The sequence below is a fragment of the Malurus melanocephalus genome, unplaced genomic scaffold (assembly GCF_030028575.1).
Source record: "Malurus melanocephalus ecotype Western Australia unplaced genomic scaffold, MMel_1.1 scaffold_44, whole genome shotgun sequence".
Classification (NCBI taxonomy): Eukaryota; Metazoa; Chordata; class Aves; order Passeriformes; family Maluridae; genus Malurus; species Malurus melanocephalus.
In genome coordinates, this window is record NW_026623276.1 from 2763459 (window position 1) to 2786741 (window position 23283).

General features: G+C 37.3%; 1 protein-coding gene across 3 annotated transcripts in view; it reads left to right on the forward strand.

The window, feature by feature from the left end:
- Window positions 1-23283, forward strand: part of MIB1 (MIB E3 ubiquitin protein ligase 1) — a 77166-nt gene that overhangs the window by 37344 nt on the left and 16539 nt on the right. For all 3 annotated transcript variants that reach the window (XM_057364934.1, XM_057364936.1, XM_057364935.1), the window contains exons 13-16: window positions 14884-15016; window positions 15398-15484; window positions 18161-18322; window positions 23039-23220. In XM_057364934.1, coding sequence (XP_057220917.1) covers window positions 14884-15016; window positions 15398-15484; window positions 18161-18322; window positions 23039-23220 — 564 coding nt within the window. The remainder of the gene's footprint in view (window positions 1-14883; window positions 15017-15397; window positions 15485-18160; window positions 18323-23038; window positions 23221-23283) is intronic.

Consider the following 23283-nt stretch of genomic DNA (forward strand, 5'->3'; position numbering starts at 1 on the left):
TACTGTGAGCCTCAAAGCTTGGCAGACTTTGTCCCTTCAGTGTTAATGAGATTTTTTTCAGACAGAAAAAAGGAGAGTGAAATTTGAAAATACTGTACAGATTGGTTATTTTTGCCATGTTATCATCTCTTGCTTATGTTTGATCTATTCGCATACCTGTGACTTCAGATTTTTGAGCTGAAGACATGACTGTGAAGTGTAGGCGTATTTTATATCCGTTGCCCCAGTTAGTTTCAGATTTGCATTGTATCTTGTGAAGAGAGCTTTATTCACTCTGCAGCTAGCATCTTAAATAGAGGCTGCTCTTGAAGCTGACCTGACTTCACACACGTGTTTGATTAGTTCTTCAGAGCAATAAATTCTGCTAGACTTTAAATAAAAAAATTAAAGTCCTGGAGTAAGATGTAGATTTCATGTATTGCTCTCCAACAGCAAGGAGTATGTCGTCTTTACGTTCATAAACTGGCAAGCAGGAGATCGTTGTTTAAAATAGAATTGTAATTTTCCCCGTGGATTTCTTATTATTTAGGAGATCTCCGTGTGTTTTTAGATTTGCAGATGGTTTGAACGGATTGGCAGTGACATTTCTAACTGCAGCGATTTAATTGAGAGKTGGGGTTTCTCACTTCTACTTAGTGTTAATGAGTGTCTTCAGGAAGTGTCTGCAGGACTCATGAGCTGTGTTGTCATGGAGGTCCTCAAAGAGACAAGTTCTGAAGTAATGAGAGTGGTACAATTATTTTCTAAACCAGTCAAAGTGGTTTTTTTCTTTTGTGTTTGCAGTTCTGACAGTAAGTATAGGTTAAGCTTAGTTGAAACTGAGTGCAAAGAGAGCATGTTTTTAAAACCTCTTATTAAAGTATTATGTCAGAAAATGCTTTGGGAGAATACTTTTGTTCAAGTTGGTTTGGAGAAAGAATATAAGCTCCATGAGGAGACCTATAATTAGATGGCAGATTAGCCTGTAGCTGTTGAGGTCAGTGACAAATTTATTATCTTTAAATAGTAAATAATGTGCCTGACAGATACAAGATGGCAAATACAGTTCCTGCCCTGTGGAGTTTCCTTCCTTGTGCAATTAACAAAAGGGGAAAGGAGTGCCCAGAAAGTAAACCTGCCCTACCAGTACTTTTCCTTTTGTTTTTTTGGGGGTGTTTTCTGGTCAGTTCTGCCAGAAAGGGTACCAGACTTGAGGAAAAATACAAGAGACAATAAATCAYTGGGAAATGTTTATTTCACTTCTTACCTATCTTCTTTATAAATATTGTAAGAGATGAATTTTCACTGAATATGGACAAAATATTAAACACCAGTGGCTATTTATTTGCAAACACAGACTTGAAATTTTAGAATACAGAATTTGGTACACTCCTTGTTACCTTGCATCTTCAGGCTGCCTGGAATAGTCAAACTGAACTGCAGAGGACTATGTAATTGCTTTTAGCAGGTTCCRTGTCAGTTTTAAAAATAGAAGAAATCCTGTAGTGATCAATGCATAGCTACAGCTGGTTGAAGGGGACCAAATCCATTGAAGAGGTGATTTGGTTCCATTTTACCAGCTTTAGCAAAGCATTGGAGTGCAGGAAGCTTATAACACATTTTTAAGCACATGAACAGTGCACAAAGAACACGTGGCTTTCTTCTCTGTTACACAATTTGTTTCTTGTCAATGCAAATTTTTAACTCTTTCACTAATTTAGAGATGGCAAAATGAAAAGCTGTATACCAGAAAGGCCTGTACAGGTTTCTTCTGTCCTTGAGTTTTTCCTTAAGGATCTTTGGATGAGTCTCAAATCAAATCATAGTTACAGTTTTAACTTTTTCCTGTCTAGTGTAATAAAATTTTAGAATATATTAGAAACTGTAGCCTTAAAATTTCTAACCATGTAGAGCTCCCTTACTTCTTTATGTTAATCTTTACTGGGGAAGAACATTTCAGTTTACTTSTCACCCTCCCCTTCCCCCATTCATTTTCTGGCAGGTTCCCTTTTGCAGCTGCTTTTATGCAGTAGTTGGTTAGCACAAATATAAATGTCAAGTGCTTTCAATTCCATTGCTATATCTCTGGTTAGTATTAACTTTTTAGGAATGATTATATAATACAGCAGAATAGATTTTTTCCTTTTTACTCTGATAGTATGTGTAAAAACGTTTAATGCTGGAAAAATACAGCTTTTAAAGATTTATCTGGACTTACATCTTTTTTCTTCTAAACTAAGATACTTAATACAGTTGTGTGAGCTCACATAGCTTTTTTATGTCATACTGAATTATTTCTGCGCTTTAACTGCAGTGGAAAGTAGGGGACAACCTTAGTTCAAACCATTCACTAATAATGAGTATGTCAGGGATAGTCTGCATCTGTTTGTTGCATAGTCTGATGATGGTGAGAAGATTTATGTAAATATATTCCTAACACCATGTATCCTAATAGGAACGTAGCAGGTGTGTCACTTGGACTTAAGCATCAAGATGGCTATAAAATGAGTTTCTATTTTTACCAGTTATAGAGGAACTGTTTTACAGATACAGCTGCTCAAGTGCGCTTTTGGATGGCAATACAGTTTCATGTACTGGCCATATCGGGACAAAAAACGGCTGTGGAAAAAAAGCCGTGTAGCATTTGATAATGTCAGCATCTGTTATCCCTGTCAGTCACACAGTTGAAATGTTTGAGTTACAACTGTGTCAGCAGATGCCCAAAGTTCAACGTGTGCTCGGTTAAAATTGAACAGCTGATCTAAGTGATGGATGTGACATTTTAGAGTGACTGGATATGTATTCTTAGAGATATGCTAACATGAACTAGCAGGAAGCAATGTCAACATATAATTTTAACTTTTGTATCACTCCGAACTGTCATTTTGTGTCGGAATAGCATTGCAATGTTACACAAGGAGAACGCAGTATGATAAATTGTTACCAAGATCCTTTCAGATATATTAAAGCTGTTAAAAAATCGGTCTCACGATACAGTGGAAGCTAAATCAATTGGTGCTGAGCATAGGAGCTCTTCAGGAAAAGAAGGAAATGCCTAGCAATTAACCCCTCAATGAAATTGTTACTAATACCAAATTGCTTCTGTGAGCATGATCGAGTTTAGTAGCATTGCTCTGTTCAGAAAAGCTACTGCAATTTGATTTGTTTCCCACTATAAACCAGGTTTTAATTTAGATGTTAACATTCTGTAGCATTCATGTCAAAATATCTGCTCATAAAAGAAATAGCTTTAAAGCAAATACAGAAACTTTGCTTTCTTAAGCAGATAGTATTTATTCTTGTAAATATGTAGTCTCAGGTGTTAAAAATATCAGGCTATGTATATGGCTAGCTGTTAGAGAAYTATGTGAGTATTTAAAAATAAGTTCTCCATCTAAAAAGCATGCATTGCCTTTGTTTATTTTTACTGTTTGTTTTGGTAGGGATTTYCCCCTCCCAGACATTTTATTAAGCAAAGGGCTACAGTTAGAATCTTTAATCTGAGCCCAAGTTGCCTACTTATCATGGACATAACCTGTTTAATAACTGCTTTTTGAAGGCTGCTGTCATGAATAGAAATGCYTGGATTGATGAGTGGGGCATTCTTTCCTCATGTTTTTCCCTTGTTCCTGAATTTAATGTTGAGTATCTTTACTTAGGGGTGATATGCACCAGTATATTTAAATTAATAATCACTTTCAGAACTTGAAACTGTTTTGGAACTATTTCTCATGTACGTCTTAAAATTTTATGAATGCTACTAATTTTTTTTTCATGGCAAATTTTCTTAAATATGGATTTAAAATAAATTAATCTTATTTGAAAATAGTATTTACGRTAACTTACCTTTTAGGCCGTAGTTGTCATTTGTGTTTTCATTTAGGAATCTTTCAATAGCTTTAATCCTCTGACTAGCAACTCTGGCCTAGAAATCTCTGTATTGTCACTTTCTGTGCATAAACCTGACACTGCACTTTGTATCAAAGAGCTCAGTGAGCATAATAAGTGCTGATTTGGAGAAAATTCTAACTTAAGTCTTATTAAATTGCAGAAGTTATRCTCAATTATTTTGACTATCATTTCTCTAGATCACACTTACAATTCCTTAGCTATTAATACTTGTCTTAGTCGCAACCTGTGGATTAAATATTCTATGGTAGATGCAAATTTAAGTACTGCCATTTGAAGTGCACAGGAAAGGCTGTTACTACTAAAACAGTGGCTTGATTTTATGAGATGCATTTTGATAACCAGGCTTTTGAGTTTATTTTAAGATCTGTTAAGTGAGAAGTACTGGTCACAGTGAATTTTAGAGCTATGCTGCAGTCTTAACTGGTGCATTTCAAGGTTTCATTCCCAGCCTTGCTTTGAATTTTGTTTGCAACTAATATTCTGCTTATCAGCTGTTAACAATTCTTCCTACTCACTTTTATAGTCACTTAATTTAATGTTTTGTGATTTGTTACTAACAAGTATGAGTTATTTTGGCAATACCAGCTGACCCTTAGCAAGTCACATGAATGTCATTCAAACAAGAGGGAAACCTGTTTCTTCCAGCAGCTGTTTAGTTTCCTTTTACTGGTCGCTCCTTTGCCTGCCAAAAATACATACTTCTTTACATTCCATAGCATTGTATGTTCATATGGGTACATAAAGAAGTATGTGCTCTGAGCAGGTACACACAGATTTGCTTGACTGCCTGTGAGATGAACCTGAAAAGTATTTTGCTGCTTTTTCTTGCGGTCATTAGGTAAACTGAGSCTGACAGTTCTTTGGAAGGGCAACAGTTCTGATAAACTGATGGTAGAAAATAAACTTACTATGCTAACTGAACTTTGCAATGCAATTTACCTGCACAGTGTCTTAAAGCCGGGCATAGTTCATTGCTCTGGGATGGCATTGATGTTAGAAGTGCTTTTCCATATTTTTGCAGCCTCTTGCTGTTTGTTCTAAGTGACCATGTTTAAGTAGAGAGTTAAATCACTGGTAGGTTTGCAGTGTCTTTTCTTAGAATTCGTAGTTGTAGTCCACTGTAAAAACTTCAGCTTCCTCCCAGGTATTGTAGCAGATTTTCATCCTGAGGTGCAGTTTGCWTCTAGTGACCTGAAGGGAAGCATAGAGTCATCTAAAATAGCAGTTTCAAACTTCTTTTATTACCCCAAATCCCACTTCTCTGCTTTTTGTATCCCATCTGTTATTCTGCAAACTCTTTGCAGGTTTATACTTTTTTACACTGTATTTCAGAGTGCTTTAAAAAGCAAAACAAAAAAACAAAACAAAAAAAAACAACAAAAAAAAAAACACAAAAAACCCAACCCAAACACAAAAGCGCATGTCACCAGTGATCCTGCTTATCGTAAAGATGATGACATTGAATTAAGAAAACAACCTCTAACTGCTGTGACAGGATTTGGATTGTTAGGCCGAAGGTCACATGTGAAAGCTAATACCTATTCAACACTTCTGCAAGCAGCTTTTCTGTTTTTTTTAAACTGGCACTCACCTTCTTCAGTCAAAGTCTTGTCCACCCTTGAAATATTTATGACAGCTAAAATAATTAACTAAAAAAAAATTAACCCAAACCTAACAAAAACCTCATAGAAACAACGCCCAAGTTTTAACCTTGTTTCGTAAGATATTGTGCGACTTGGTTTGGAACAGTGGTTGAATATTTGATGTGCAGTACAGCTCTGACTTCTGAGGGACTGTCGGATTTAGCTTATGGTAGCTTAATATGTATTTCAGGAGTTGATTTGGGTTGCAGTAAAGAGTAAGCTTTGTCTCTACTGCATTAGAAGGTAAATTTGAAATAAGCTTAACAATTAGTAACTGTAATAGTCGTAAAGAAAGCTGAGCGCAGAGGAAGTAAGAATTTCTGCAGCTCATGACAAAAACCTAGTGCAGCTGATAGAGAGCAAATCAGAGTGTAGCAGTAGCTAGCACAGTACTACAAGGAGAATCAGCAATGCAGCATTAGAATCACAGCAGTCACATTCTAGTTTTTAAGTAGGCTGTTTTCATGTACATCTGATACAAGGCACCTTGAAAATTTTACCTAGACCTATTTGAGAACTCAGCATTGCACTACCACACTGTTTATTAGGTTTTCTTTTTCAAGTTGTACATTTTCAGTTGTGCATAGGAAGATAAGAWTATATTTCACTGAAATGAACAACCAGTTAATGGCATTGCAATGCATTAGTTTATCTTCTTTAAAAAGAATTCTGCCTACTAAGCAAGTTGGGAATTGGGGTTTTTTTTGTTTCTTTTTTTTTTTTCCTTTATTTATTTTTTTGGCTATGAAATTTGGACTAATGGTTGTTTTCTTTCAACCTGCTCTTTACACTACAAATGCTTGGTACTTTAACACACTCAAAATTAAGCTGTTCCCAGAGTAGAGGGATTAATATAACAATTTAAAAAAACAGTCTAGTAAATAAGATATACATGCAGATAGTCATAGGCATCCTTTAAACGTGCAGAATAATGCAGGTCTCCTGATGTTCTGTTACCTGTAAGCTTAGTATCATGCAGCATTTGCAGTTGGAAGAGAGGTAATGACCTAGAGACACATCAGCAGCAGCCATCTCATCCTGAGTGCTCTCTCACTCTATTCGCTGAATCAGCTCTTCGTTACATGGGAGGGGGAGGCAAGGGGGGGCGAATGTCGGTGCATACAGTACCTCACCACCTTAAATAGATAAAACTTAAAAGAAAAAAAAAAGGCATGAAGATGGGTGCCTAATTGGCACCTTCTTCTTTTCTTTTGAATGCTAAAATATGGATGATGTTGTATAGAAATTATACCTTATGTCTGCTGGACTGAGAGTTAAGACTCCAAGGATAGATGCTAGGAAGCCAAGGGAAGGTGAACTTAGCCCACTGTCAGATGAAGATAATCACAGGCAGAAAGAAAAATAAAAACCCAACAAAAGACCAAAACCAAGCCCCCAAAAGTTGGAGTTGCTTCCAAAAAAAAAAATTAGAAAAAGGTACCAAAAAAGTAGCGATCGTCTCCCCCCTCCCCCGGCAAATATTGGTTTCTTCTAGTTCCTTAGATATTGCACTGCATCTTTTCTTGCTTGAGGTTATGTTTCCAGGCTTAACTGTAGGCAGGTCTGTGTTGAAGCTACTTTCCATCTTCAGAGGTCAAGTCTGCTCGCGAGGTCAGGGCTCCCGCACACACACTACAGAAGTCACCAACCGTATTTCCCACTTAGAGGGCACGAGCAAAACTGTTACGGCTTTATAGGCAGCTAAGCATTTGAAACATGCACTCCCAGGCAAACAGGCTCTCTTGTGCCTCTCTCTTCCCTGACCATATTTAGTCAACCATTGCAAAAAATAGTCTCTCAGCTGTCGATTGTCGATCCGGCAGCAAAGGGAGCCTCTATCCAGCTCTCTGCCTATTGATTGTGCAGCCTGCACTTCCACCGCCGCTTAGCCATTTGTCCCCAGGTTTTTTTAGCACTGCCAAATAAAGCTCTCTCTCGTGTTTCCAGTTAGATTTCCCAGGTTTTCACTGAGCTTGCGCTGCTACTAGTAAACCCTGATGAGGTTGTCACTATACTTAGAAACGTTTGGGGCGGGGAGGGGGGGGGGAGGAGTGGGAGAGAGGAAAAAAAAAAGGCAGCCCTGCTAGTAACAAGGCAGGGACTTCACGCAGATATAGAACAATAAATATCCTGCGCTGCCACGGCAGGTTGTGTAACCTGGTTTCTTGATCAGTGAAAAATGCCGTGACTAACATGTCGATTAACCCAAGGACTGAGCAGCCTCAATCTAAGTTTTCAACTGCAAATCATACAGTTATTTTATAAATAAGAAGCCCATTTGTAGMCCTGCATTTCCATATTCAAATAAAGTTAGAAATTATTTGAAAAGCTTTACTTATTAAACTCATATAATTCCATAGCATTATGTTTAATAATGCCATATTATTTTGTTTGTAATGCTTATCCATGAAATTACCTCTGAAAAAAAATAGATGCATGTGTRAATTAGGTGCTACTGTTCTTTAAAAAACCTGAATTGTTTTAGAAGAAAAGAATAAAAAAAGAAATCAAGGGAACAGCTTATTGCATTAATTTTTCATGTTTACAGAATTGGCTTATGGCAAGCCTAATAACTGCGCATCCAAAATACAACGAGGGATTTTCATATTCGTGGGGAGTATATGCAATGTTTTCTGTAAGAAAGAATAACTGAAATGTAGCCATTTATATACAACAGTGAGGAACCCAAATACTTCAAGACATTCTCTATATTTTGCAGAAAAAATCTTTGCTTGGGAGCAAGAATAATGAAAAAAGTGAAAATATCTCAATCTAAAATTAAACAGACTTATTAAATCAAAATACCATTAATGTTGATGTAATTAGTAGTTACAGAGTTCAGTATTGTAGGGTAGAGAGTGCATTGCAATGTCCTGAGCAGACCAGTGTTTTGGATTTATGCTTCCCTTATTGCAGCTTCTTTTTGTGTTGATTTTATCCTGTGCTTGGTAACTGTTCACTCTGTAACTTCTGTTGCAGTGTAGCTTTCCAGTAAAAGTCACATTTCCTTTTTTCTCTTTGATTTCATAATTATACACTGAAGACAAAGSTGTTGTGCAATACATTTTTGTGAATTCTATGTAAATGTGCATACCTTGTTGTTTGTTTGGTTACATGTATATTGAAATYGATTTTTCAAAATCTAGAAATGCTTGAAAATCTGAGAAGTGAAAAGAAGGAAATAGCCTGCATACTTAAACTTCTACTAACTAAACCATTGGTCAGATATGAAATATTAAACTCCAATTTCAAGGTACAGTGTGCTCATTAATACCAGTCTAAGGTATTAATCTCTTCCTCTTGCTTGTTCCTGAGAGATAGATACTTCCTTCTTCATTCTTCCAGTGGTTCTCTCAGTACTGCACAGCAAGTGTGGTGTGGATCAGATCAGGGAGCTGATTTGGCTTGAAGTTGTGCGCTGACGTGCACTTACGATCGTATGGTTGCCAAAAATAGCGCTGTCCTGCTCCTGTATTACTTCTTGCACTATGTTGGTACAAGTGTTTCTTTGGCTTCACAGTGAGCAGGCTTGGAGTACTATTCCATATGAGAARTAGTCCAACAGAAGGGGATGACCTTTTAGATGCTGTGTTGGGACCACTTTTTTGGGGAGGTTTTTTTGAGCAGAGGACAAGAAAGGAATTTAGTAAAAAGCAGTTTTGCTTCTGTTGTGTTGTAAAATACATGTCAGACTACACAGCCTTAAAAGAAAACTTTGCTATGGAAGCTGTCTTTAAATCTGAACTGTTCCTTCAGCTATTTGAGACGCTAACAGGAGGCAGGTGAACGGGTTTAGCTGAGCCAGGGTTGGGAGTCTGGAGAGGAGCATGTGGGGGTGGGAGGTGATGTGTGTGTATGTGTGGGGAATATTCAAGCCACAATTACTGTAAAACACATTATGAAACCATGTCACACTGAGACAGTGGAAACCTGAGTTGAGYGAGGAGAATGGCAGGAAAGAAGAAAAACCTGTAAAAGAAAGTGCAGTGAATCATTACARCCTCTGGTGATAGGATTGCTGATATAAGTTTATGCTGATCTCAGACTTTGCTTTTGGAAAGGGCGGTCTGCCCTCCCTGCAGCTCTGGCTTTGTCATTTCCTTACTCCTATTGCTTCTAGTGATCATGAAGTTGCGGGGTAGGTTGGATTATCTCATTGATCTGTCTGAAAACGAATTTGCCAAATCAGGAGTCTGGCAGGTTGTTTCACTTGCTAGAAAATGATGTGTCTGTAGAGCCAACATAATGCAGGAATTGAAGTTCAGGGAAAAAAAGTGGGATTGTCTCTTTCAGTAGCAATTTAACTACTGAAATGTGTGTATGCAGATTGGGAAGTAGGCCTTCTAATTTTTTTGTGCCTAAGTATCTGTTTTTAAAAGAACCTTAACAAGCCAATTCTGAACCTTAACAAGCCAATCCTGAAAGGCCAAACAAACAAATCTACCCCACTGTTATCCCACAAACCCTAGGCCTTCCTCATTTGCCTCATTCTGCAGTCAAATTGCAGTTAATGGCAGAGAATCTTCAGYTTTTTTTTAAACAGGGTGTAAGGATGCCTTTGCAGTTGAGACTACTAAATCTGGAATTGTTTTTATTCAATGAGATGCTAGCTTCATCTTATTTATAAGTACTTTTATCYTGTAGATTTTCCAAATAAGTCTGTTATTGTATGTTGTATTCTTAGTGCAGATGAGCATCTGTAAAAATCTTGTGAGCAACGTACAGCATAAACCCCAACATTCTATATGTAGGTTGGTAATGAATAATATACTGTATGCTAACATTTCATGTTAAGAATGAAATGTTCTTTCTAAGAGTGTTCTTTATTTTGGTATATACACATTGGTATATGTAATGTTGGTGGCTAAAATTGAATTAGTGTATTGTTCAGATCTGTGGTGCATCTTATGTTGCAAATATACAGTTCATGTTCCTGAATTTCCATGGCAAGAGGGCTGGAATGAGATGATCTGTGAGGCGTCTTCCAACCCAAACAATATTAAGTGTGGTTCCAGACTCTCTAAAAACCTGAATTTAAAAAGGAAAAAAAAAATTATTACTTGTGTAGTAAGGTCAAATATAGATGCACATGACAGCAGCATTTGCTGTTACTCTTTTACATCCCAAATTAAAAGTGGCACCGTATTGATGGATGTTCCTTCTACCAAATCACTTTTAACTATTAGTCTGGATTGTCATTTCGTGAGGATGAATTATGTTGGGCAATATAAGCCACTGTACCCCCAACAGCTGTGCCTGGGAAAGCARCAGATACCTGTAGAGCTTTAACAGTTATGAATAAACTATTGCTTCTTTTACAGGAGCTAAACACCTGCTCAGTCAAAAAGGAGTAAGAAAGCTCCTCTATGTATAGGGGGCTGAGACAGAGGTAACACCTTCAAAAATTCTCACTGAAGTTTTTCCTTTGTTGTTCCATTAGAAATTTTCAGAAGTTGCAAGTAGTCATTCAGCTAAAAAAGACCCAAAATCTTKTCCTGCTAAGCTGAAATTACTGCAGACCAACAAGTACTGCAGACCAAAGCTTACTTGTTACAAATTTGTTTATTGGTGATGCTTTAGTAATAATCTGCTAGTAATAATACACTAAATAACATAGTGATGGCATAAGTTCAGTCTTTCARTAAGGACTTTTAAGCATTTCATCAATAATTGCCACTCCTCAGTCAGCCATGTAATCTATTACAGTTGAATACACTTAAGATGATAGTTTGAATTTAGCTGCTTTCATGATCAGGGTTACTGATAGATTTGCTGATTTCTTGATCTTTTCAATACTACTGCAGTGAAAGCAGTCTGTTGTCTGTTTGATATATACAAGATAAAAGCAAGTTTTCACATCTATGTTGTTGTCTTAAAAACAGAGCAATACAACCCTGCTTCTTCTATAATACTTCATGGGGAAGAGTGAATCAAGAATTACTGTGTAATTTGCAACATTAATTCACTAATATCACTTTTTGTGATGGAATGTATTCTATTCCAGTGAGTGCTGCTCTGAATGGTAGCCACTTAGCTGTCAAAAATTTGTCAACAGCTCTAGAAAATCGTGCAAAAATTGAAAGAAACTACCTCTCATATAATGAGGAGGAGGATGCAGCCACTGAGCTGAATTTACCATTGTAGCATATTAATATCTTGCAGAAGTTTGAGGTGTCATTCCATGAAACAGTCCTTCTGTGTTGCTGTCCAGTAATGTAGCATGATCTGAAAGAGAGGATCTTTTTTTGAATAAAAGAAAAAAAACTGAGTAGTGTTTTCTGTCCCTTTGATGCTTTGCTATGAACMGTAAGATAAAAATCTATTCCACATAGAAGCCATTTATTTGTGTTGATGGTTCTTTTGTTTTTCCAGTAAGACCAATACATCTTAAAAGCGTCCAAAAATGTATCAGGCATTTATCTGAAAGCAAGATACCCCCAAGTATTTTTCAGTCCAACTTCAGATAAAGATTTTCCTGGTATAAGACAGCAAACTAAATAGGAAAAGATTTGATAGAGGATCTGGTAAGGCTAACAGTCACACAAGTATTAGGATGAGTGATTTTCCTTCATATCATACAAAATACTGAGTAAATTGGTTTCTTATTTTTCTTTCAAAGATGAGGTGTGTTAAAGAAATGTCCACAGTATTTCTGAAATATATTCTCTTACCTAGGCATCTGTTCCAAGTGTGTCAATGTACTTCAAATTTTATTTGTGGAGTTGTCAATTTTCTTACTTCCTTACTGAAGAGAAAGATATAAAATGTCATTGAGTTGGCTAGGACAGTTTCTTATTTAGTGACTAGAACTACATTGGAGACAAGCTGCCTGTAATTAGAGTTAAGTGTTGATGCCCTCACATAGTGTTCCTCAAGTTGTCGTTGCAGTTTTAAGAAAAAYCTTGTGGTTTTTTTTTATTAGGTTATTGTTGCCCCATCATTTCCTGGTCATGCACAATACTGCTTCTGTCATATTGCTTCTGGCAGTCATAGGAAATTTTCAGGAATTTTTAAACTGTGTTTTTTAGAAGAYCCACAGTAGGTACYCAAGAGTTTTGTGGAGTCTTTAGAAGCACTGAGCCTGACAGGTGAAGATAAAGAGCTTACACAACATGATGCCCTCAGGGAAGTCGCTGTAGAAGGCTTGTTGTGCTGTGGTACCATGTTCTCTGTGTCATCCCAGCATTCTGAAGAGATATGGTGGTGTGCCCAGATACCAAGCAAACTAGTGCTCCAGACTTGCTTCTTTCCTAAACTAGCTAAACACAGTTCTGATGGTGCCAACATTGGAAAATACAGCATAATTTCATTACAAAATAAACTGTGTTTATCAGTGCAACTAATACTGGYTTATTTTGCCACATTTCATAAAGCTTTGGTAATTTGAGTTATACTAAATTATATCCTTAATTTTGAAAAATTCTGCATTAGTGAATCTCTACAAGAATTAATTTTACCATTGTTTGTTTTTTTCTGAAATATTCTAGTCTTTTCTTCCTAGCACGTGAGAGAGCTTTAGAAGGCGTTATGAATAGAAGCTGAGCAATGGCTCACAATGAGCAATGTACAATCTGTTAAGTGTTGTTGTCTTACGTGGCTGTGTTATAAGTGATTTGGACTGTGAGGAAGTGAGAAGCTTTCTGCCAGGAAAACAAAAAATCCTAAGAGGCTGAGAATGAATTCTGTCCACTCTGAGGAGGACAAACATTGAGAACAGCCTGGCTATGGATGTTCCACATAACAGTTCTTCTGTGGGCTTGTAYGGTCCCATGACCTGAAGATGCAATTGGTTAGTTGTGGATCCTTTAGACGCTAATTCTGGGGGGGGGGGGGAAATGTCACTTATGCTGCAGCTGCCAGGATTGAGTTCAAGTGTGAAACCAAGGATTTGTATTGCATGCTCAGTCGCAGAAGAATGTGGAGATGAACAGTGTGCAGGAAGGAGTGCACTTCCTTTCTGGTGTAGTAGTCTACATCACAGACTCTTTGGCTTTCCAGGAGGGCTTATTAGGGCCTTGTGCCCAGACACAGCTTTTTGGGTTTTTATAGGAAGATCATTGGCTTGCTCTAAAAGAGAGCTTAAGAGTGAATAGCACTTCACCTCAGTGTGGATGTTCAAGGTGACAGATGATTGGAATGAACTGGGAGCTGAGTTATTACTTGACAGGGCAGTCATTCATACCTATTGAGAGTATATTTAGATAAAAGCTGAGAGACTTAATTTATGAGGCTGTTTCTGAGGATTATTGAGATCCCACGTTTTTCAGATCAGAAGTCTAATGAAGAACTGTTTAATTCAGATACATTATCTGCCTTGCAAGGCACTGTGTGAGCAATTCCACTTGCATTAGCAAGTATTACTTGGATTTTGAAAGTTTGAATTTTGTRCAGAAGCTCTGTTTCTCCTGTAGATAGCATGTTCCTTCAACAGTAGGGAAACATCAGATGACGGAAGTTTCYTGGCACAGGATTGTAGCTGTTTCTGGTTTTCTGTTTGTCTTTAAGGAACTGTCATAAGGGAGCTGCATATGCTGTTTATAAAGATTAAGACAATAAGGGATTTAAGTTTGGTAACTTATGTATTCCAAAAGCTAAGTGAAGACATGTAAGCTTTAGAAAACTGTATTTCTCAGAGAATACAAGAYTGAGCAATTTATCTAGCATTGTCTTGTTTATATCCTTAACACTTCAGTCTTTGGACTTCATGGATTTTAGTCTTCTTTAATACTTGCACTAATTAAGTTGCTTTCCCCCACCCTCTTCCCCAACTGCTAGACACTGCCATGGTGTTAGACTCAACCATTGTATGTTAAGAAAATACCCTACTACTACTTCCTTTACAGTTTCAGTATTTATTTTGTCTGTGCTTTAGAAATGTTGCTCCATTTTTTTTCTCAGAAACTGAGTTTTAACTGTTACAGCCCATGGCATCAGTTTATAAAGTGATGATTTTAAAGAAATGTAATGTGGTGGAACTTGGTCATTAAATACTTAAGTAAAGGATGCTGTAAATATTTTGAGGGAGAAAATTCTTTTGTCTGTATTTCAGAATTTGTTTGAATACCTTTTAAAGTTAATTTTTACTGCGAAATAGTAAAAAGCAAACCAAATCCTCACACTGTTCCAAGCATTGTATGGTTTATTTGTGTGCTCTAACTAGGAGGAAGTGAACATGAAATTATTGTGCTTTGGAGCTGTTGATATAGCTTTTCACCCACTTTCTCTGTTTGGAAAAATGTTAAAGTTATTTAAGCTACTACTGCATAGTTATGAGAAATAATCCTGTTCTACTGTTGTCATGCAGCATACATTGTAGGGTGTTTATGTCGTCTCTGTATGCTTTTTTCAGTGCAATGCGTGTGTTGTTGTCTAAGTTACCACGACCGTGGATTGTTGACGAGAAAAAAGATGATGGTTACACTGCTTTGCATCTGGCAGCTCTCAATAATCATGTGGAAGTGGCTGAACTTCTGGTGCATCAGGTAGGACTCTTGTCTCAGGAGGATTTAAATGTCATGCTTTGGTTGACCATCTGATGTGAAAATAGTTGGCTGCTTTATGCCTGCAGTYGCAATGCAGAAGCAGTGGAGCAGGGAAGGACGTGTTGAGCTCTAAAGGTCAAACTTGCCTTTGAGATTGTCACAATGGCCTAATGGCGCAGAGGGACTGAAAAATTTGATACCTAGTTTCATTCAACAGATTAACATCTGTACAGTGAATAATTAAAGTATTTAATCACTTATGTTCTCAAATCCCCTAACTAGAAATCATATTCAGGGTCATAGTCAGTGTCCTAATGGATTGCCTTGCCTGTAGATGAATTGCTGCGATGATAATGCTCTAATGCTTTGAATATCTTGCAGGGCAATGCTAACTTGGATATCCAGAACGTCAACCAGCAAACTGCTCTGCATCTTGCTGTTGAACGACAGCATACACAAATTGTTAGGGTAAGTATCTTATTTGCAGTAAGCCATATGGTTAATGGCATTTGACTAAAGCTSATGGCAGCTGTTAAAATATGAATACTTCGTGAACATTTAGAAATTATTTGACAACATGTAGTCACTGCATGTTTGTTGATGCATTTTGTTTAATTCAGAAGCCTGCCAATTTGCACAGAAGGTCAGTTAGCAATATGAATGACACTTCAGGAATGCTAAATTTTTGTACTGTACATTATGGCTTCCTCTGTGTGATTGCCAATCCAGCCTCCTTCCTAGCTGAGTAAGGAAGAATGTGTTCTGCTGTTACTTGTCTGAGTCTTGTGGTGCTGTAAAGGGACCTTCAAATAGCATTTTTKGTGCCTCTTGCTGTATGAGTAATTACTCTTGCTCATAGCTTTTGCAAATTGCAACACAAAACGTATTTTTATGACCTTAACTACTTTTCAGTCTCTGAATGTTTAAAATTCCCTGCCCTTAGCTTGGGAGAGCTACAAGCAGTAACAGTAGTACCTTACTGGTGAAAGGAATGCTATCTTTTTTTTTTTTTTACTTGCATGGTTGCAAAAGTTAATACTTCAATTTAACAAAGCTTTGTTGCTAGCACAGGAAATGGTAGTCCGGCATAGCTTGCCATATCTGGCCTGTGTGTACTGTCATACAGGACCTATGTGTCTGTTTGCCTTGCTAGTGTAGCCTTTGGAGGCTCAGGGAGCACTCACTGCTCTTAGAGTGGATACACCAACCTGGCCTTGGCCTTTGGCATAATTTTTTAGTCTTTGTAGAGTCATCTTACATGAAAGACTGTCTCTTATTCAAGCCTGCAGAGAATTGTCCCTGCTGTGCAGACCTGTGTACTGTTAAGTGTTATTTTACCATAAGGTTGCTCCCTCTCTGAGGGCTGATGGGTGTGATCCCATTACAGTGAAACATGTGATACGGCCCTATATCTGGAACTGCTTGCTACCAGAAGAACCGTTTCCTAGAGTCAGTGTCACTTGCATCCTGCAAACTATTTGGCAGCTGTTTGGTGAACTCTTGTGCCCTTCTGGAAWGAACAAAGTACCTGGGAATACAATATTAATGTAGCAGATGAGCAGGAAGGTGGGCATGTAGAAGAACTAGCATGTGTATTGGATTGACATGCTTACATCTGAGAATGTTTAAGTGAATGACCCTGTAGAGTATCTGTTTTTCAGAGCTGGATTAACTTTAAGAAGTCCTAAAATAGCTCATGCAGCCATGCAAAGAACATGTTGGCTCCATATTTCAAAATTAATTCCTGTTGGATACCTTCCAGGGCTGGGTTTGTACCCTCAGGCATTTGTGGAATAGTGGTCAAAGGTAGCAGGGTTCTTCTAAAAGCCCTATTGCCATGACAAAGTGTAGTAGTTTGCTTTTTAATTTTTTTTTAACTTGTGCAAACTCTGAAGTTCCATGTTAGTCAAGAATTCCAGGAGAAACTCTAAGCAGTGAAGAGCTAGTGGCAGACACAAGATATGAATATGGGAAAATAAATTGAGCCAGAGTAAATCCATTTAGAGAGTGCAAAAAGTTGAGACTAGACTATCTCAACCACTAGCTAGTTTTCTTGGTTTCACTTCTGGAGGAAAAGGTTGGGGAAAATGGTAAGCTGCAAATAATTGCAGGCAGATACTTTGTTGAGCAAAACAGGCTTTGAATTCCTTTTAAGCTATTTTCCTTTTAGCCTGTTCTAAAGTCTGAGATTCTTTGATTCTGAGAGGCTGCGCTGCTTGCAAGCATGCGGGTTCCAAAGGGGGAGATCCCTCTTCATGTATTCCTGTTTTTAGATTATGCCTTTTGTCTCTGCTGCTAATCCCAATTTTGCTGAGTAGCAAAAGTTCAAAACGAAAGTTAAAACCTCAGCTGCTGCCTACAGGTTTCTGAATGGCAACAGTGACAGGGTTTAATTTTTAGGGGCATTTGGTATTTGTCAGCATGTGTTGATTTGTTTTGTTTAACAGCGTATTTAAGACAGTTCTGGTGGATTGAATTATGGAAGGGCTGTATGCAAAGGCCATWGCAATAGGAGGGCCTGTGCAGCCTTATGCTTGTTTTGTAGCATGTGACCAGGAATGGGTGTCTAAAATTAGCCTTACAGAYGAGTCTTGCAGTCCATTACTTTCCAAAGTGTTCTGAGAGAGTTTTTAATAGTGTCATTGGTTTTTATGTCTTCTGCTGAATTGGGGTAAACCTAAGTACATAATTGACTACTTTGCTGATAGGAGGACACTGCAAATTAAGTTGTAAAATTTAGCATGGTATGGAAGTGGTCATTGAGGTCATTGAAACCTAACAGTAAAGAATATATGCATATCTGAAGTATTGCACATACTGCTGTAATACTTTGTTTGTAGGATGCCTTACAAGACTTAAAGTCTTAGAAAGAAGAAAGAATCCTCTACAGTTGTGTCACTTGCAGCACATAGAGCACAGGCAAGCATTAGGCTTCTGCTGAAATAAGCTTGATAGATGAAAGAGATAAATGCMTTGGTTGAGGGCTGACCTCCAGGTATGGAAAATAAATTTAAATAAACTCAAGTCTGAATTGTAGCAAGATAAAAGAGTAGCCCTTTTGAACCCTCAAGATTATCCTAAACCATATGGGAGGAGTAAATAGGGGTTTTCTTGCTTGATTTAATTTGGGTTCTTTCCTTTCAGCTCCTAGTCCGTGCAGGTGCTAAATTGGATATTCAGGATAAAGATGGGGATACTCCCCTGCATGAAGCCCTGAGACATCACACCCTGTCCCAGCTCCGCCAGCTCCAAGACATGCAAGATGTGGGCAAGGTAGATACAGCTTGGGAGCCATCAAAGAACACAGTAAATAAAACMATTTTATTTATTCCTTTTTTTCCCCTGCATGTTTGTCTCTGTCTAGTTTGTCTAGTTCTGTACTGTTTCACTGGTTTTTGGCAGAATAAGTTTATGTAGACATTCTGCATTAAACTGCARTGTAGGCAAAAMCAATTTTGTTATTTGTGGCTTTTAATGACATGAAGTCATTATCTTTGTTAAAGAAAAATAGGGTTATTTAGTTCAAAAATATTTCTGCAGATCTCTCTTCCACATTGAACATATATGGCTGCCAAAAAATCAAAGTAGACTTTTTGGAAAGAGAACTAAACAGTATTACAGTACAGAATAAGACTGAAATAGTTTTCTGTGTTTTTTCTTGCATGTCTGTACAGTCTATTGTTAGTTGCTTCTATAACTTTCTGAAAGTGCATTCCGTTTGAACAATTAATTCTGTATGTTTATTGATAATGTGTCTTATTGACAGAGTTCATTTCAGAAAGTGTGCTGTAGTAAGGAAATAGTTAAAAAACCTGCAGGTAATAAAGGTCAGAATGTTYTACTGAAAATAAGAAACTCTCACACCAAAAAGCTGTGCACCCATATGCCAAGGTGAAGYTTATAGTTTAACTCAAAGGAGAAATACAATTCTGGAGCAATTTGGATTGAGAAAAACAAACCAATTTTTTTTAATGTATTAAAGAAGCACAACGTAATGGTGTATCGAGTCTGCTGAACCATTTGTTATCTGTATAATATCTTTACTGATTTTAACTGATGGTGGTGGTTTTACATTCCATTAAGAAAAAACAAACATGCCAACTTCRTTAAAAGCCCTTGTACAAAACAGTAATTCCACTCTACAACAGATTTTTTTTAAACTGGTTGCTTAATCTCACTGAAATACACTGGAATATGCTTTGAAAGAGATTTAAAATATGACTGGCATATAAGAAAATTCTTGTGTCCTTTTAAATGAGAAAGAAGAGCAGTTACAGCTCAGTTATTTCCATGATCTGAAATGGACTCTCAGAAGTGGCCAGAGTACTTTGTGTTCATATATTTAGCTGTGAAATTAGTGAAAGAGAGATGAATTTTTTTTTTCCTTCAGATTCAGCATTTCATAAATTGTTTTCTCTGCCTAATCTTACTAATAGCATCTGGAATAAAACTAGAGTTGTGTTGAGTTTTGAAGGTTTTAACCCAAGAAGCAGCGTTTTTTTTTCCATCACCTTTTTAGACTTCTCTTTAGGGAGATTTTATGTTTTGGRGAATTAAGTTTTATTTTAGTTTCATTTGACAAGTGTCCTTGGTTTGAAACAAAAGTGTAATTTTGGGKTTTTTTTATTTCTATTGAAGTAATAAGAGAATGGGTAGGCAAAAGTTAYCATGAGAAACAAAGAAAAAAAATTCCCTCATCATTGTATCTCTGATCACCTAAAAATGTTTTAAAGTTTAAAAAAAAATATGATCAGCCAATACCTCCTCTCCTTTATTAGTGTGATTGGACTACTAGTCATTTCTTTGCACTTAGTTTAGCTCCAGAGAAAATTTTTCTATCCAACGAATTTGGGAGGTTTAATTGGTGTGGAGAAGATAAGTTCCCTCAGAGAAAAGGTGAAAACTTTCTTGYTTTATTTTATGTGAAGTGTAAAAGATGGAGTAAATATACCTGAAAACTCTTTAAGATGATCAGCAAAGCAAACTATCCTGAAAATGTTTTGTGAAAAACGGTAAATGAGAACAATCCCAGTACCTACCTACCATTATTTAAATAAAACGTAAAAATTCTATAAACTGTATTTTGCCAATGAACAGTTTTAAATATTAAACCATATTTGGCCCAAAAYTGAGTATCAAACAAAGACAGAATCGAAGTTTCGAAAGACATCTGGACCTTTAAAGCTATACAAGGACACATTGGTAATTTGTCTCGTGTTGAATTGCAAATACAGGTGACAGATAATAGAGGATAAATAGGATTAATAATTTAGCTTAGGAATCAGTAATTTCTTTTTGCAAATGTGATGACTTAAATTGAGGTTTTTGTTTTTGGAGTTTTTTTATTATTCTTCATTAATTCCTTTAAAGGTTGGGAAATGTGTCAGATTCATTAGGCTATGTGACAGCAAAGCACGTCTGTAAATATTTAGTATTTTAGAGCTCATTTTTGCTTGGCTAAACTTTAATTAACTTTGGACTGCTGTCTTGGAGATTCCAACCTACTGAGACCTGTAGGGTGCCTCATTGTAGTACTTCAACAAATAATTATTTCTATTTGTGTTTCAGTTGAATACACTGAAAAAGAAAAATTTTTCTAGTAGGATTTTAGAGTTTTTTTGTGTTTGATCAAGTTGGTTGGGCAGCAACTCATTGAAATTCTGCTATTTATTACTTTTTACTTTTGTCATTTTGTTTAAAATATGAAACTATTTTTTACTGATTATCATGAACTTCGTAAGTGGAACCATATGGAATGAATTCTTTAAAGTTGATTTTTTTTTTTAGTAGTTTCATTCCTTCTGAATGCCAACATTAAGCCTGTTGGAACAGGGTTCCCAGGGAAGTGTGATAGCACCAAGCCTGCCAGAGTTCAGGAAGCTTTTGGACAATGCTGTCTGGCACCCAGTGCGACTCTTGGGGCTGTCCTGTGTAGGGGCAGGAATTGAACTTGATGATCCTTGTGAATTCCTTCCATCTCAGGATATTTTCTGTTATATTTAAAACAATTTTTGTCAGGTTTTCTTCTGTTTATTTTTTGCTAGACTTAYTTAAAATGCATATAGTGAACAATCTCGGTAGTACACAAAGCCCTTCTCATTTTAGATAACATTCTGAAAAACATTTCTGTGCTCAAGTACTGTGAGCAGTGAGCCCTATTCCTTTAAATAATTTTGAAGTTTTCCACCCAGCATATTGTGATTGTACAGCTGGGAGGAGGAGAAATTTTCTGAAGTATAGTCTCCAYGACCACAAAAAAGTAATTTGATTTGCTTTATTACAGATGCAGTGTTCTGGCCTGGAGTACTTTTTATCCTAAACAAATGTATTATTCCCAGGGTCGTTTAAAGTAATTTATTTTAATATAGGTGTCTTTCTGACCCTTAAAATGCTTTTAAGTGATGCCACTGCATAAATCCTAACTTGCAAGAAACTAATGGAAGGTGTTCACWGCTCCCCTTACAGTTACTCAGATGATATTTACGCGTTTTTTGTGAGTTACACTGAGATTTCTCCCTCTGGTGCATTGGCTGGGAGTGGMCGTGTTAATGCATTTCAGGGCTAGCCCCCTCCAGAGGTAGCTTGCTGCAGCCATACTGGACACTGAGACATACTGGGGAATATTTTGTGCRTGGGTTGTTTTTGTGGTATTCTCATTYTTTGTGCCTGAAAAGTTGCAGGCTTCCTGAGAAATATCATAGGATGCAATGTTGGCCTGGTGTTTTCAAATCATACARCATGCAGAGGCATTTTAGGATGTAAGATTTTTGTGACTAATGTGGATGATTGTTTTGTGGTTACTCTGCCAACCTTGTAGCAAATCAGTTTCCCTGGGTGTTGTGCTGCCTTGGCTGGATTAATAACGTGGTCCAAAGTACCAGGAGTGAAGCTCGATAAAAATCTGTGCTTTGTTTCAACCAATGTTGTAATTGAAGTACAGAAAAATGGTCTCGATAAATGAAAAATTTCTGTTGTCTGAACACCTCAAAACAATTTGTTTCTGTAACTTACTGATTTTCCTGGTATGAAGCCTTTGGAGCTGTGCTGTTCTTACCTAATCATAAGGAAGAATTCAGGATGAGTGTCTGAATTCTTAAAGTGCCCTTCAAGAGTCTTGTAGCCTCAGTGAAACATATTGATATAAAAAAAAAAAAATAAATAGACTGAGGTTTAAAAAAAAKATTTCCCTAGGCAACTGGGTTTTCTTGAGTTGGAGCTTCCCTAGCTGTGCCCAGGCTCTYCCTTTGAATACAGTGTAGTGTAGTTTGCTGAGGAATTCTTGGTGATGCCAGCAGTTCTGTGTTATGGGTAATCTGTGTTWTGCTTAATGCATTTTATCTGATCAACCTTTAATAGAAAAAGATGTTGGGACCAGGCCCAGAATGATGTGGAGTGGGGTAATCCTCTCCTTGCTGGGCTGTGGTAGTGAGCCTTCTTTGTTTCTAGCTGACCCTGTAACCCAAGGGTACAGTAACAGCTGTAAGAGGGCAAAGTAGTGTTATGTGATTAGAGAGCCGGGACAGTGTGTGAGTTTTAATCCATCCAGGCTGAGAAAGACTGAAATTCAGTTATTTTCTTGGGCAGGTACTTCACTTTGCTAGACTAAAAATAGGCATGCATTTACTTCTCTGCTCAACTGTGTTTTCAGTCCAAGTGCGGTGGTAGCATTTTGTCTGAACTCAGCAATTTGAATATACCGAAGTGTGTTCTGAATATACCCACTGGAACTTTGCCCTTTACAGTGCTTTCATAGAAGGACAGTCACTTCACACGTGAGTATAGGTGTGCAGGACATAGACTGCTTTGGTAGTTGAACTATTCCTTGCTGAATTTTAGTTCCTTAAAGGAAAGCTGAGTATAGCTGACCCAGAATGAGGCAATTGTTTTGATTTTAGTTCTAGAGACGCTTCCTTGGGCTTACAGATTTATGCATATGTGTGCATGTGAAGTAGCTTTCCTKTAGCCAGATGATTCTTAACTGTTTAGAGAGTCTTTCTTGCTTACCTATTTGTTTTCTTTCAGTTAATAATGGGACTTGGCACTCAAGGAGCAGAGAAGAAGAGTGCTGCATCTATTGCGTGCTTCCTGGCAGCCAACGGAGCTGACCTCGGCATTCGTAACAAGAAGGGTCAGTCCCCTCTCGATCTCTGCCCTGATCCAAGTCTCTGCAAAGCTTTGGCTAAATGTCACAAGGAAAAAGTCAGGTTTGTATATTCAGAAAACACACTTTCCAAATCTCTGCTTTCCTCAGATTAACTGATTTATTT